The 16215-nt window shown below is 53.7% G+C and overlaps 2 protein-coding genes across 2 annotated transcripts; one reads left to right on the top strand and one right to left on the bottom strand.

Moving 5' to 3' along the window:
• Positions 1–223: 223 nt before the first annotated feature.
• POSPLADRAFT_1049695 (hypothetical protein) lies at positions 224–7730 on the bottom strand (the record flags this gene model as incomplete). Its single annotated transcript, XM_024479819.1, has 7 exons — positions 224–388; positions 799–1083; positions 6244–6808; positions 6936–6965; positions 7103–7212; positions 7329–7514; positions 7713–7730. The coding sequence occupies 7 exons, from the start codon at positions 7728–7730 to the stop codon at positions 224–226; spliced, it is 1359 nt and encodes a 452-aa protein (XP_024334748.1).
• A 4641-nt stretch (positions 7731–12371) lies between these two features.
• POSPLADRAFT_1155435 (hypothetical protein) lies at positions 12372–13660 on the top strand (the record flags this gene model as incomplete). The annotated part of the gene is made up of 5 exons (XM_024486943.1): positions 12372–12442; positions 12504–12566; positions 12622–12678; positions 12829–12921; positions 12985–13660. 5 exons carry the CDS (start codon positions 12372–12374, stop codon positions 13658–13660), a joined length of 960 nt encoding a protein of 319 aa, XP_024334747.1.
• Positions 13661–16215: the final 2555 nt, after the last annotated feature.

The following is a 16215-nucleotide window of genomic DNA, read 5'->3' as shown; positions in this document are numbered from 1 at the left end:
TATGTGTACACCCCAATGGGACGCTCTGGGATCGGCATGAAGGCCGCCGCGTATATAGATGAATGCTAAGCAGAGGTGCGAATATTCAATTCAGCATGAAATGTGTGCAAGACGTCTGGAAAGAGCAGATATCCGGAGAAGGGACTACGATGCCTTCAGGGTTATTTCTGGTTGCCTTGCCTTCGTTTGCATCTGAGAAGGATAGTGTGCTTATCACTCCACTCTAGAGCGACCTCATCCCGAGAAGGTTCTTCAGGCATTTCTCGAGCATCTTCCACACCATATAGACAGAGCCCTTGGGGTTGCAGTCCCACACGCACTGCACCTCGGGGTTGACCTGCAGACCCGTATGCGTCAGGATCGGCTCGTGAATGGATTCTTGTGCTCCCTATTGGAAGGACATCCTCTTCAGAAGGTTCTTCAAGCATTTCTCCAACATCATCCGCTTGTTGAATGCGTCCTTCTGATGCGTACCTCCGCACACCTCGTGTCTACAGAGCCAGTGCACAGACTGGAAATGCCGAGGGAATTCTTGCCATGACAACGTCGCCTTTGCGCCTGCAGAATTTTCACGCGTCCGCCCTTGAACGCATTCCGCATGCGGATACCAGCGCGGTTCGCTTGCCGTGACGATCGTCTCCTGCGCTCTTGTGCGGTTAGGTCGGCGGGGCGCATGTACTTGCCGCATGTGCTTTACCACGCTTCTCACCGTGCCGACAGAACCCTCCATGCCACGGGACGATGTACAGTATGTACCGATGCGCGTTATATAAAAATATGTTGCGGAGCCAGTGAGACGAAAGGAAAGCGAGATGCAGGTAGGTGATCGGCGGGCCACCGGGAGGAATTTTGGTAGGAGAGCAGGCTCTCGTCCGTCGCATCCCCGCGCCTGAAGGCAGGTAGCGCCATGAACCGGCTCAGGCACCCAGTTGTATGGTTCCTGCGCTTCCAGGACTCCCTGCGGTCGACGAATCCGCAAAGCGCGCAGCGAGCCAGAGACCCAGCTTTCCAATGGACGGATTCGCAGTGCCGCTTGAACTGTGTCCACTGCACGGTGCCAATCTGTCGCTCCGTGCCATCCGCCTGGTCGTCCACAGGCTCTGCCCTCAACGTCCTGAGCCGACAGGCTTCCCGCTGGCACGGAAAGCGGAATGTTCCATTGCGTCCGACGCCTCCAAGCTGGGTTGCCAGCTGCTGGGCGTCCGCTTTGTGGACCTCCTTCGTGTGTCGCCACACAGACTCTGGAGTACCGGTGTGCCTACAGTCGCGCCATTCGCAAGTGACGCCCGCTGGTCCGCTGTGGAAGCCCCGCTTCAGCGGGAGGTGCACGGAGAGAATGTGGGCGACGAGAAAGTTGTCGTCGCCCTCGGCAGCACATGTGCGCCAGGTGCACCGTTCTGGAGAAGTACGGACGCGCGGGTATACCTTGTGTCGAAGGGCATCGCACCTCCGGCTCGATCTCTGGACCCGTATGCCTCAGGAGCGGCTCGTGGATCTGTGCATGCGCCCGCATGCCATCCACCATGGACACGTCGCGAACATCACATTGGGGCCATGTGCAATCGCGAGTGCCCATTCACGGGTTTTATCCGCTTGCGCGGAGGCACCTCGGATGTTTCCGGCTCCTTCTGTTTCGTGCCATTTTGGGAGCTGTACACATCGAAGGTGGAGTGTCAGTAATCATATGCAAGTGCTGGGATGCGTGACACACACCTCGATGACGATGATGCAACAGAGTGCGGATGGTTCTCGTCAATCTGGCTGGAAGCGGCGCCAGAACAGCCAGAAGATTCGAGGACCATAGCCCTAAGGGAAGAGGACCAATGTCAACATTTAGATAGTCTCCATGAGGAAACATTACTTTGACGCGATCCCCCGTGAATTAATGATATCCCAGCTAGATCAAAGGTAGTTGCGAGTCAGCAGCGATTGATAATCGCCAGCGCAAAGACATACAGGCTTGGTAATAGGACGGACAGGATCAGAGCCTCTGCCTCGGTCGCAGGTATCTCGCTAGACAAAGGGTTTCACTCCGTGGTCAATAAGTCTTGAGACATCGGGGACCTACCTTTGAGAGATTGCCTGGTTTTGTGTATTACTATGCTTAACATATGATACGTCATCGACCGCGCTGCATTACATGAATAAGTACAAACGGACACACGGTTCGGAGTTGTCATAAAGACAGTACCTCGTATCGCATAACCTGTCAACATGAATGATGTCTTCGAGTTTCACGTGAGTGGCGTCTTCAGTTGAAGGTGTCGACGCGTGCATTGTCATTGCTATATGATTGTATTCGAAATCATGGGAGGACGCGATACTTCTAGCTCGGTTTGAATGGTGTATGAGTAATTGTGGGGTTATGAGACGAGAATATCTGTCTGCATCTGGAGAGGGAGAAGGAAAAGGTAGGTGCAGGTGGTATAAGAGGAAGGATTTAGTAATGAACACATTCGTTATGAATCGAAATACGTACATATAGGATTAAAGGATGCATGTACCATTATGGGCGGGATGCGATATGAGCAGAATGAGTAATTGCAGCAGAAGTGAGTGGTAGCATTAGTATCTTGTTGGGACGAGATTCCTTGTATTTATACTGAGCGAAGGTGCCTGACAATTGGCACAAAACGGTCCGCTAGCAGACTAGACAAGAATGCATGGTGGAGTGCGCACAATGGCGGATGGCATTGGGCTTCACCTGTCATTCCATAATGTAAGCGCGGGCAGAACGTACAATCAGAGATAGGCATTGTGACGTACAAAGTAAGAAGGAGAAATTAACAGAGGCGTCGTTCGTGAAGCAGGTCCCTTGTATACTTGTGCTGGTCCTGCTATTCAGACATTTTGGTCTTGTCGACAAGGGCACTTTACTCATTTTGGTTGTAGCAAGTCCATAAGTTAAGATATAAACCGTGTGTTTTGCTATGTGTTGTATCCAGTCTGCCAACGCGGCCACATGGGAGCGGCACCACAAGGTCCCACAGATCGATCTGCACCGCGTGTCCGACACGGGGCCGGCCGACGCTAACCCGCGGGCGTCTAATGTCGACGTCAGGGCGATCCTTGGGTTGGGCCACAAGCTCCTGTCCCCAGCTACACCCATCTCGAATTCCACCATGCTGTCGAGAACAAGCATCTCCTCCCTCGCCCGTTGCATTCGCAATAAAACACCACGCCGGGCCACACCAATTGCCCATCTCTCTGCCCTCAATTTGAGCCGCAGACTGTCGACGTCCTCCCCGCGCCACAACTCAACATCCATACTCACCCGCGAGCATGAATTGGGTGCGGCTGAGGAGACCCACGAAGTCACGACGCTAGATAGGCTCCTTAAGATCTTTCGTGCGCCCTCTCCGTCCTAGTAACATCCTTGTGCTCTCAGCTAACCCACCCACCCCCGCAGGCAAGCGCGCAGACTCCGCGAACCAATCGCATGTTACTTGTCTTGTTTTGCAACATCCCGCTCATGCCGCCTTGCCATAGTCTCCTCCCGGTCCGCTCCCGCAGCCTCTGGTCTGAGGCTCTCCTCCGGAACAACCTCCCTCCAAGCACCACCGATCCCACCACGTCCTCCGATGCCCGCCCCACGGCAGACACACCCAGAAACATGCACGAATCATACTGCGAGCTCGTACTCCCCTTCGCGTCCTCCCCTGAGCTCCTTGAGCAGTACATCAACGCCTCCGGTGGCATCCGTACTGGCATGCTCATGGAACACCTCGACTCTCTCGCCGGTAGCATTGCATATCGACACGTGCTTGGTCCTACCTTCGACTCGTTGTCGAAGAAACAGGGCATATACATTGTCACTGCTTCGGTAGATAGGTAAGCCACTGTCCTCTTCTCTTTTCGGCCCATTTTTGTTATCGCCCCATTCTCGGGGGAGAATACTGTCTCTGTTACACCTCCTGCTTGCTCATGTGAAACGTTATCACGGCTCGCCCATAAGCTTCTCTACTGAGGATTATGCTTCTGGCGCGCCTTTTTTACGATGGCGTTGTAGCCGTGTTCCCCGTCTAAGTGTGATACGCACCACGCTGTGCTCCCCTACCCCTGCATCCTGGTGACAGAATAGATATTACGCCTATCTGTGCCGTTCTATCTTTCTCAAACCCATCTATTCTCAAGCGCACGCCATTGCTTGCCCAGTTCATATGCTCACCGCTCCGCAGACTCGACATGCTCGCGCCACTCTACCCCGTGCGCGATATGCGCCTCAGCGGTCAGGTTATCCACACCGGCCGCAGCTCGATGGAGATCGCCGTGCGCATGGAGGCGCTCGAGAAGGACGGCAGTGAGGAGACGATTATGGTCGGTGCGCACCCCCTGCCCTCCCTTGTAGCCCTTTCCGCATTCCTGATCTCTGGTTCTTCTATCACGCATTATGGTATCATGTCTTGCACTCGGAACGCGTACGCACAGGCCGGTTCTTCATGGTTTGCAGGGATGCGCGCACGCACAAGGCTGCGCCCGTGAACCCGCTCAGCATCGAGACGCCCGAGGACCAGATGCTCTTCAACATCGGCGAAGGTGGGCCCTTACTCTCCGCATCCGCCTTCCCGCGCGCTCACGCCGAGTTGTCTTCCACGCACAGCGCACAAGACGAAGCGCCAGACACGCGCGAGCGCTGCGCTGACGCTCGTCCCGCCCACGTCGCGCGAGGCCGAGGCGCTGCACACGCTCTTCCTCACATATGGCCAGCAAGAGGACGCGGAATATGCGAGCCCCGACGGCATGCAGCGCGTGTGGATGGGCGACACGCGCCTCGAGAAGTGCCTCATGATGTTCCCCCAGGAGCGCAAGTGCGTCGCGCGCCTTCCCGTGTCCCTGACCGCCCCCGACTGATGCATGGCGCAGCGTACACCAGAAGATCTTTGGTGGTGAGTGTGGACGCTGGATATAGTATCGGGTGGCGCTCAGCCGCGCCTTTTGCCTGCAGGATACCTGATGCGGCTCGCGTATGAGGTGCGTGTGTGCTGCTGCTGGTGTCTCTCATCGTCATCTCACCAGTTCCCGCACAGCTCGGCTTCGCCAATTCGGTATTGTACACGGGTGGTCACGTCCTCTTCCTCTCGCTCGACGGCATCGCGTTCGCTAAGCCCGTCCCGATCGGTTCTATTCTGCGCCTCACTTCGCACGTCCTGCACACGTCGTCGACGGAACAGTTCCCCGGGCTCATCGTAAGTCCCACTCACGTCGCAGCGCACTGACGTCTGACCCCTGACTCTTTGACCCCCCCCCCCCTGAAACTCTGACTCTCTGGTTCCGTCTTCTGCGCCACAGCACGTCGGCGTGCAGGCGAACGTGGTGGACGTCGCGACGGGCCGCGAGGAGACGACGAACGACTTCCGCTTCACGTGGTGCGTTGACGGCGGCAAGCCCCTCGCGCGGCGCGTCGTTCCCAAGACGTACAAAGGTGTGTCGCGTGCTCCTGCGCTACGTCGTGTGCTGACAGCATCATGGGTGGCGTTGCAGAAGCGATGCTCTGGCTCGAGGGCCAGCGCGCGCTGGACCTAGGCGCGGAGATTCGGACGCTGAGGAAGCACCTCTGAGGCATGGAGCTCGACGCTTTGGCGTTGGTGGAGGGTGCGGATGTGTTTATACGAGATTATATGTGCGCTTAGAATAGACTTATAGATGCCGTTGAATATGTCACAATATATGTGTATAATGAGCTCTTGTGCCCTGGGGAGGCCTGGATGACGTGTGGATAGTGTCTGCCCTGCGGCGAGGAACTTTTATTGGATACACGACGTAACAATGTAGCAGATAGACAAGAGCATTGATGGATGATGCGGGATATCAATACAAATGCACGAGCAAAGATGATGCGGATAAGCGAGCAAAAATAACCAGATGATAGCACGAGACAATTAACAGGAGAGCAGTGGACGGTGTACAGTATGTACCGATGCGCGTAATAAAAATATGCTGCGGAGTCAGTGAGACGAAAGGAAAGCGAGATGCAGGTAAGTGATCGGCGGGTCACCGGGAGGAATACTGGTAGGAGAGCAAGCTCTCGTCCGTCGCGTCCCCACGCATGAAGGCAGGTAGCGCCATGAACCGGCTCAGGCACCCAGTTGTATGGTTCCTGCGCTTCCAGGACTCCCTGCGGTCGACGAACCCGCAAAGCGCGCAGCGGGCTACTAGCGAGCCAGCTTTCCAGTGGACGGACTCGCAGTGCCGTTTGAACTGTGTCCACTGCACGGTGCCAATCTGTCGCTCCGTGCCATCCGCCTGGTCGTCCACAGGCTCTGCCCTCAACGCCCTGAGCCGGCAAGCTTCCCGCTGGCACGGAAAGCGGAACGTTCCGTTGCGTCCGACGCCTCCAAGCTGGGTTGCCAGCTGCTGGGCGTCCGCCTTGTGGACCTCCTTCGTGTGTCGCCACACAGACTCTGGGGTGCCGGTGTGCCTGCAGTCGCGCCATTCGCAAGTGACGCCCGCTGGTCCGCTGTGGAAGCCCCGCTTCAGCGGGAGGTGCACGGAGAGAATGTGGGCGACGAGAAAGTCGTCGTCGCCCTCTGCAGCACATGTGTGCCAGGTGCACCGTCGAAGGGCACTCGAGGAACTTGATGCCTGTGTGTCCTCGACAATCGCCTCTTCTTCATCGCAGTCCGCCTCCGATTCTTCGTGGCTGGCGCCGAGCGCGCGCTTCTTCCGCGGTGGTGACATGGAAGCGCGATCGCTGTAAGACACGGCCTGGCTTGAATAGAGGCCCTCGACGGCATCCGTGTCTTCTTCCTCGGCGTCGCTGTCGAGTTCTACGTACCTCCGCTTGAAGTACGCTGATCGATGTCGAGGCCTGAAGTGCATGAGAGCGTCGAGAGCAGAAGGCGATGCTGGCCTTCCTGACCGCAACGCGTCAATGATATTCCTTGAATTTGCGAATATTTTTAGCACCAATACAATGAGTAGAAATATCATCGTACCCGTCATTTTCGGAAGCGAACACGCCGAAGCTGAAAGGCATAGACATAGTGACTTCTTTGAGAGATGAGTCTTGGCTTTGATTCTGTTCAGGGTAGGGAAAGAAATGATGTGGGGTATCGTTGGTTGCACACAAGCAAGGCGACTCGCGGGTTAAATAGACACGGACCGTGGCGGGAACGCTGTCAAGCCATGGGAAGCGCGCAGGTGGATAATAGAGTTCACGCGTTCAACAACCAACGAGAAGTCACGCTCGCGTCGAATGCGAGCTCTGTAGCCCTACAGATTGTTTCAGATAAGCCATAATGCAAGCTGCGGTCGCCATGAGCGACCTAAAGTACAACGCACATACCAGATTCGGCGATGGATCGGGGTCCACCTACTGTGCCACTCACCGTCCTCCTTCCCGTGCATCTGGGGCGTTCCTCTTCACTCCCATTTTCGCTTCTAGCACTTGGCTTTACGGATCCCTTTGTACTGGGTAGAGAACTAAAAGAGTAGAGCCTGAAATTTGACCCGGAGCTGACAGTGTGAAGAAAAATCAGACATGGCCCCCACAGCCTGGTGCGCGCCCCATTGTCCTGGTGAAGAAGAAGCATCAGCAACGTCACAGTGTGCAGTGAAAGTGCCCACGCAGTTGTGTCTGCTCGCTCGCTCACTATTGTTGGATACGATACTAACCTATTTTTGTCGGTTTGACAAGCTTTCCTCGATTCTTGCGGCAAAGCTTTCTGAACCAGGGGGCGTATAACATCGAATTCACGTAGTAGGCTTCTTACCTTCATGATCATCCACATTGTCTGACCCAGGACAGTTGGTGAAGCCTTGGATCACTCCACGTCGGAAACGACCGAGTGCTACTTCCCGCCGCAACCATTGCGCAGTAACAAGCTCTCTTGGAATCGATGAACAATCCATTCACAAGTCACAGAGCATGGCGCGCTGTGGACGCTGTGTTAGTGCCAAGTTTTCTTCGGTGCGTGGCGATGTATCAAGCAGCAAACAGTGTACTGCCGAGGGCCTTACACGGGTGGCCGAAGCCGTGGTGATCTGCAGTATAAGCCATGCTAGTCTGTCATGCTGTGACCACTCATTGCTTACTGTCGATTGCAAAATGCGTCCTCGATCACATCTGCTTGCGTGATTCTGTGGGCCCCATATAGTCTTGGCAAGGGAAACATTGCATCCCGATACAGGCGGCCTTCAGGTTCTTGTCCATGATGGTCGGCCTGTGAACGGCCTGAATCTCGTCTGGTGAGCTCTTTATCCTCGCTGTGCCTTCCCCTGGCCAATGATCATTCAAGCAATTGAAGGCGGCAAGGCCTCGCGACAACCCAGGTTGTATGTGGACCTCCGTGGTCGGTCGTACTCGAGCATATAACACCACATGCGTCTTGCTCGTGCGCCGGACCTACGGCAACAAGGTCAGTTCGCCTGCATATCACTCCTTGCGTCCGCTATGTATGATCGATCGTCTGCTTTGACTCTGAGCCCTATGATCGTGGAGTCTATGTTCTCATATATGGCATATTTGCTCCACCTCAGTGGGTGTCTAAATGGGCTACAAGGCAGCTTGACGGTCTCATGCTCCTATCAAGGGTTGCACCTGTCAGTGCAGATCTTGCTAAGATACAGATGATGACTTACCACGCTACATACGTTGGACTGTGACATCACCCGCCAGTCCTCGAAGTAGTTCGCGCCCAACATACAAATGCATGAAGCAAGAATAGCAAACTATGATCACAATGTTGCCTAAGGCGCCACAGACAATATCTAAATTCCACAATTTATGGTACACATTGGATTTATCGGATCTGCGTGCTACGAGCTCCTCTGCCATATATGGAGAGGTTGAGATGTTTCAGGCAGGAGCGAACGAACTGCCAGAGCTGCTACCGCGAACTTCTCCAACGACATGTCGATGATGCTTTCGTATTGTGATGTTTACGGTTTGTGTAAAACCGTTACATGCACGTTGGACTCGGATCATACATGTATGCGACGCACCGTAAGACGAATATTGATGTTAGTGAAGATCAATGTCTGAGCAAACCCCGGGCTTGCAGAGAAGACATGGATGATTCAAGTGAAGGGGCAATCTTTTAAGTTCCCCGTTCAGAAAAATGTGAGTCATCATACAGTCCATGAGCGGGGCGATTGAAACCGGTGGCTTTGGATTGGGTTTACCAGCCCACAAGAATAAGGTTACAGTTCCGACAGAGCAGAATTATGGTGAATCTATTTCGCCAGCACATGCATCGACAGCAGGATCCAGGTCACCATGGGCACATAGGAACATCCAAATCGGGCAACTCCTGCTGTGGCTGCAGCTGAGGCTGAAATACACACGGCGTCTCTCATCCGAATCGACCATGGCTACAACGTTAAATAGAATTTGCGATCTGCCTCCATGTTTCATTCTAAAACTCGATGTAATGTAACTAGAGATACATTTTCATGATCGTCAATGCCGGGATACAGATGTCAAGGTTCTGACCTCACACAGCCGACATTTCTAAAAAATCAAACTCCGGCGCTGTCTGCACAAGCTTGAACAAGACATTCTGCGAGGGTCCTCGGCTAACACCGGGAGCAGAAATTACTCACACAAGTACTGTACTGATTCCGGATTTTTATTATTGACTTTGCAATACATCTTAGTCCTCAATCAAAGACTTCACCATTTCGTCTGCCGCTCATCGAGTCCGCTGTGGCGGAAACTCTAAATGACAATAGCGTGATGCCGATACCCGCGCAGCTGTTTGATTCAGCTGGCGCTCGTGCTCTCAACCCATCGGCTATATTTCAGTCCTGCCGCGTTTGCCTATTGACCCGTCTCGCAAGCTCTCGAGACATCGAGGATTCAGACAGATGTCATCCATCTAGAGGGCGATTCATGTCGTCATGGACTTGCCATCGGTGGTTCTGAGTTGACGATTGTAAGTGACACGTCATCTGTGCGTCAGGTCGTGCGGCGAGTAGCGACCGCCTCATTATCTCGCTCGCATCGGATACAACGCTACTCAAACACCACGAAATGTATGAGGTCGAACGGACAGGAATGGATGATGAGCAGCTCTGACCTGAAAGAATCAAGACAACTTCGTGCTGTCACCGCTGGTGTAGCCTACAATACAGGAAACTGCAAAGTTTGTAGCTGCACAAATTCATGTAGCATTTCGTTCTTTTCAAGTTCGTGATGCAGCGTTACGTTCGGGAGTGACATACCATTTAACCAATGGACTTGGCTTTCCCTGTAAGTTTGACAGAGGACTCCGTCAAGACTCATGATGCTCTGTCATTTTACTCCAGAGTGTTTGCATGATTTGAGAGTTGGTGTTACTTGTGATTGCGACTGCTCGCGGGCTGGGAGCGTATACCATAGTTCCGGGTTCTATTTTTGCTAGCGAGTCGTGTAACTTGAAACCTGGTTGTACGTGATGTTTGTGGCCAGACGGCGATGCTCGCATAGGTCAGTGTATCTTCTGTCCGCATGGATCAGCAGTGACTGACGTTCCTCATCTGCACTGCTCAGATTCCCTTCAGGCTTCTGCACTGGACGCCTTGTGTATGCCGGGACATCCCCATGGTGTGAGAGCCCGCAATCTGGCGGCCTCGTTATGATGCCTGCGGTCACTTCGAGCTCTTTTAGCGCATGCCCTCTGCATGTGGCGGGCGTAGAAGAATAGACGGTGGGTGGGATACATATGTAGAACATCCCGCCAATACACACCAATGCAATTCTCCAACATAGTCTCGAGTACCCCTGCGTGCAACCTCCGGAGTGAGTCGCTCTATCTCTGGCTGTGATAGATGGTTGTCGAGAGCCGCACAGGTACCGTTCGGCGCGCTCAAGGCTGACGTCGCCATGGGAAGGTAAGCCTAGTGCGTGAACCATAGCAAGCAATCGTGGCCAATGCGCGAACATTGGAAACGTTGTAAGGGTCGGTGCCACAGCGGACGGGAGTGACTAGGTGGTGGAGTTGTGGAAAAGGGGTTGATAGTGGCGCCGAACGCTTTGACCCATGGAGTTGTGGCTTGGTGGCCTTTCAAGGCCGCAGCACTTGCTTGCTTCGTACACCCATGAATGCAGGTGAGTCCATCCACGCTTGGGGAATGTCTGTAGCCAAGCTGACGAGGGAAACGTTGGAGAGCATCGAGTGACTAACAACGAAAAGAAGCGCACAGACCATGAAGAGCGATATCGAGTATTTGAACATCCTGACGACCCCAAATTGGGGTTCCCTCCGTATCGTCGCGCCGGGCTTTGGGTGAAATCCGTTGGCAAGAAGATGCACTATTTGCCAGATAGATGTTCTCTGAGTGTTCCTTTAAGACTCCCTCGTCCAGGCAGCTCCGTTCAGGCCGCGCGATGTACTCGCAAGATCGGTCAAAAGGGATGTAACTCCCTCTGGTACGTCTCATCCAATGTCGTTGGATGTGGGTGGTCTGTGGAGCAACTGACTCAACTGATATTGTTCAGTGGTACCCCGAAGAGACGCGGCAGAGTTGAATGTGTCGCGCAGCTACATGCCGGACGACCCACGTTCGTCTGCGGGACAAAATGTGAAAATTGATCTGCACAGGCTGCCATGCGATGTGACGGACAGGGAAGGATAGGATTTGGGGGCATCTGCGCAGACCACCGACTAACGGCTAAGACTACAAGGTGATGAAGTCGCACTGTACAAGTGTACTATCAATTGACGCCACTCTTATTCTTGAGCTGTCGAGCCCTTCTCCGTCGGTGCCCGGTCATGGACAGTGTAGGACGACCTCGGGGATAGTCTGGGTGCGGGATGTGGCTTATGGTTCGCGGGAGCAGGTGAGTCCAAATTCGGTGTCTCGTCGGAGACAAGGATCGCAGCGTTGTTGAGGGAGACTCGTCGCCGTTTCCAGTACGGGGGGAAACCATGCGAGCATTGTGCTGGGGGATTTTGTATTTGTTCTCAACGGCGGCAAGGTTACGGCGGTGTCTATCTCTTGAAGTAGGCACCTCAATAACCAGCAGTCGCGTCGCGCTATGTGACTCATGCGGGTTGGAGGAGATGATGGCGTTGAGTGGCACAGACGGCTAGGCATCTGGCATGTTCATATGCGGTGATAACCACGAGTCCAATGGCTCTGAGCCATTGATTGCACGGTCCTTTGTGCGTGGTATCGAATGTAGGGTTGTATGATGCTTTCGGGGACAATTGGTGCGTGGTGTATTTGGTCGCATATGCTGCCGTGCGCGTGCGCGGTGGACGCGTTATTTTGGTCTGTTTTCCTCCTCTAGCGCGCGGGTTTAAGAGGCGACCCATGGACGAGCCTCCCCTTTCTCTTTCACCCCCACACCCGCCTTCTCCCTCTCTACCCCCACACCCGCCTTCTCCCTTTTTACCCACCCACCAATCTTCTCCTATAATTCCGAATATGGTCATATAGCAATAGCAATGCCCGCAATCGACGCCACTGACCTTAAGCTGGAAGACATCATTGATGTCGACCGACTTTGCAACACGAGGTACTGCCTTCATAACAATTCCGAACCATGTGGCCGCTTGTACTCATTCATGTATCTGTAGCGCGGTCGATTGCGCACTCAACATCAAGGACCGCGAAGCACATATCGAGGAGATCCTCGTAAGGTAGGACCCCGATGTCTCAAGAGTTATCGACTCATGAGGAAAACACCTTATTTAGCGAGAACCCCACGGTAGAGGCAGAGGCTCTGATCCTCTCCGTCCTATTACCCAGCCTGTATGTCTTTGCGCTGGCGGTCATTAATCGCTGCTGACTTGCAGCTACCTTTTATCTAGCTGGGATATCATTCATTCACGGGGGATCGCGCCGAAGTAATGTTTCCTCATCCAGATTTTTAAAATGTTGACATTGGTCCTCTTCCCTCAGGGCTACGGTTCTGAAATCTTCTGCCTGTTTTGGCGCCCCTTCCGGCCAGATTGACGAGAACCATCCGCACTCTGTTGCATCATCGTCATCGAGGTGTGTGTCACGCATCCCAGCACTTACATATGATTACTGACACTCCATCTTCGATGTGTACAGCTCCCAGCATGGCACAAAACGGAAGGAGCCGGAATCATCAGAGGTGCCTCCGCGCAAGCGGAGAAAAATCGTGAATGGGCCGCGGGCAGTGACGCATGCTCGCGATTGCACATGGCCCCAATGTGATGTTCGCGACGTGCCCGCGGTGAATGACATGTGGGCGCATGTACAGACCCACGAGCCGCTCCTGAGGCATACGGGTCCAGAGATCGAGCCGGAGGTACGGTGCGTCTGGAATTGCCACAAGGAGGGTTCTGTCGGCACGGTGAGAGACGTGGTAGAGCACATGCGGCAAGTGCATGCGCCGCGCCGACTCAACCGCACAAGAACGCAGGAGACGATCGTCAAGGCGAGCGAACCGTGCTGGTGTCCGCATGCGGAATGCGTTCAAGGGCGGATGCTTGGGCATTCTGCAAGCACGAAGGCGACGTCGTCATGGCAAGAATTCCCTAGGCACTGCCAGTCTGTGCACTGGCTGTGTGGACACGAGGTCGAGTTCTGCGAGGTGTGCGGAGGTACGCATCGCAAGGACGCGTTCCACAAGCGGATGATGCTGGAGAAGTGCTTGAAGAACCTTCTGAAGACGAGGTCTTTCCAGTCAGGAGATCGAGAAACGCTCCTTGCCGAGAAGGACGAGCGGGCGATGTATGCGAAGCAGCCTTCGTACCGAGCATGATCTACTTTTTCAGTGTCGGAACTATCTTATTCTCTCTCCACGTTCATAGTGCTTGCATCTCATCCTTCCTGCTTTCTTGTGCTGTCTAGCTGTGGTTCGCTTGTGGTCATGTTGTTCAACAGTGCTGTATCTATACCTTCATCGCATCTAGTCCCTGTATACCATCTGAATTGTATCTGTAGTCGATGTATCCTGTTACCCTCTCTTTAGGAATCAATGTGCTGTGTATTTGGTCAATGGACATGAGCTCTGTGGGTCTGTTCGGACCTTTGTCTGAACAGATGGTATATATCCTGAAGTTTACTGCAAGGCTGTGTATTTCTAGGTTAGAATCTGGAGTTTAAATGACCAATGCAACTCGGCATTGTACGCTACATGGCATGTCCATATCCACGATTGCATCGAGGTCGGTTGTTACCTCACTTGTTCTATGCCATCAATGCGAGCGGCAGGTGTGTCTGGGGTCCTAATGGTTGCCAGAGGCGATCGATCATCTGTTGGACCTTGTTGGACCTCTGCTTGACCCCTGGCATTGATTGTTTTCAGACTAACCTCGAGCTCAACCGACAACGAGATTGGCGACCTGCCATTTTTCTCCTTCGTCCACTGTGTCCGCAGTGTGAAAGACAAACAGAACTTTACAAACCAACAGTGAACGCGACCTCAGGCTCTGGCCCGTCCATGGAGGGTGTTCACCGTACAAGCAGATTGCTCATATCCTCTGTATCTACGTATGTTTCTTTTGTATTATTGTGGAGTCATCTTGCATGTGTATATGTGACAAACACAGTCCTCGTTGGAGCGTGAGCACTCGGTCCCTGTGGAGCTCATGAATTGACACTGTAGAATGCCACCGGGATGCCGCGCCATTGCAGCAAGTACTTCGATTCTGAGAAATCGCTGACGCATAGGGTCTGTAGACATCTTCTACAATGCGACCTATCCGTGACGGGCATTTGTGGACGCAGCTTGACGCGGCGCGTTACTGAACGGACTTGTTACTGACTATCAGGTATTTAGTGCAGTATAGAGACTTACATGCAAGGTCGGCGCACGCATTGTATTGTTGAAACGCGCAGCCCCGCGTGGTCAGGAACGAGCTCGAAAGCTCGGGCGCGCGAGTAGCCGGGGGCCGGAGGCCCCTATCGTAGTATATAACAACCCCGCGCGATGTACGTACCGCACGCGATTGTCCCTTACGGGCATCGCTACGCCCGTGGACAAACGCGCCCCGCGCCGTTCGCACCCTTGTTCCAACATGTATAATTATTGATTGTTCTCGGGAGTGACTGCCATTTCGACGTACTTCATGCGGTCAAGAAGGGCGATGTACAATGGTCTAGTGAACGCCGCTTCCCCATTGTATGTCTGTGCGTGATGTTGTCCAGCCCTCCATACGGACTGTACACTCCAAGCTCAACGCAATTCCTATGTTCACATTCCTAAGCCTTCGAAGACAATGTCACATCCCGGGTTTCCACAAACGGGCAGGCCTAGTAAGTGCTTCTGCGTGGGTTGTACTATTCCCGCAACAATGAAAGTCATTATGTTTGAGCCGCAGTTACTTTGTCTGCACTTCATCATTTCCTTCCGTTGAGCCTGCGCGTTGCTTGCTGCATTTAAGCAGATCTCGGGCCTGCACTTTGACACGTATCAGACCTCACCCCGGTCGTGACAACACTGACACTGTTGGAGCCGGTCTCGAAGCATTCACGTGAGCTGAGCTCATATTATGTTCTCTTTGCCACTTCCAATTATCCACGAAGTGCTAACTCGAACCACAAAACGAAACCCGACAAAATATCACAAGACATACCGTCTGCCGGGCCTTCCACCATACCGGTGTCCGCGGGATATCTCAAGTGCACGTGGAAAGGATGCTGTCACGAGTTGGTACGGCGCCTAGCCGTTTTTTAATTTTTTCCTTTTCGCGGGCTCGAACCCGCGACCTCTGTACTACCTGCCTGATATGGACACGTCGTTATCTACTGTACGATTAGATTAGATGGGGCGGCAGCGCACGGCACAGCTCGGGCTCTGCTGACACAGCCGCTCTGACTCACCGGCCCCCGGGGCCGCGTTGGCATGCTGCGCACAGACCAGCTGCGCACGGACCAACGCGCACAGCCTGCCCTTAACCTCCCCTGTATATAAACCGGCCTCTGCTGCCCTAGGGACCTCAGTTTCGACCTCTTGTCCCTAGGTCAGTAAGCATCCTTTGTATTCCTTTTCTTACCTCACTAATATATTACCTTGTCCCTAGCCTTAGGTTTGAGCGTTGCTCACCATCGCTTCGGTAAGAACCAGTCGAACGCCCCCAGCTTTCAGGTTTTCCTCTGTCGCTCGACCTCAAGTCGCGACATTAGGTCGAAACTCCCCACAGCTGCCGGCGTTCCATCGGGACCCACACACTTACATTCACTTCCTATAGGTTGGGTGGTGCGCACCCTTACTGTACCCTACGATACCTAGATAGCATACTATACATCGCCACCACTTAGGGGACGAACTCTTCAGTACCTGCACTTCAGTGGGCGGTACTTGTCCTCACGGAC

The sequence above is a fragment of the Postia placenta genome (assembly GCF_002117355.1).
Source record: "Postia placenta MAD-698-R-SB12 unplaced genomic scaffold POSPLAscaffold_16, whole genome shotgun sequence".
Taxonomy (NCBI): domain Eukaryota; kingdom Fungi; phylum Basidiomycota; class Agaricomycetes; order Polyporales; family Adustoporiaceae; genus Rhodonia; species Rhodonia placenta.
The sequence above is the reverse complement of the archived record's forward strand: the minus strand, read 5'-3'. Positions and strand labels throughout refer to the sequence as shown.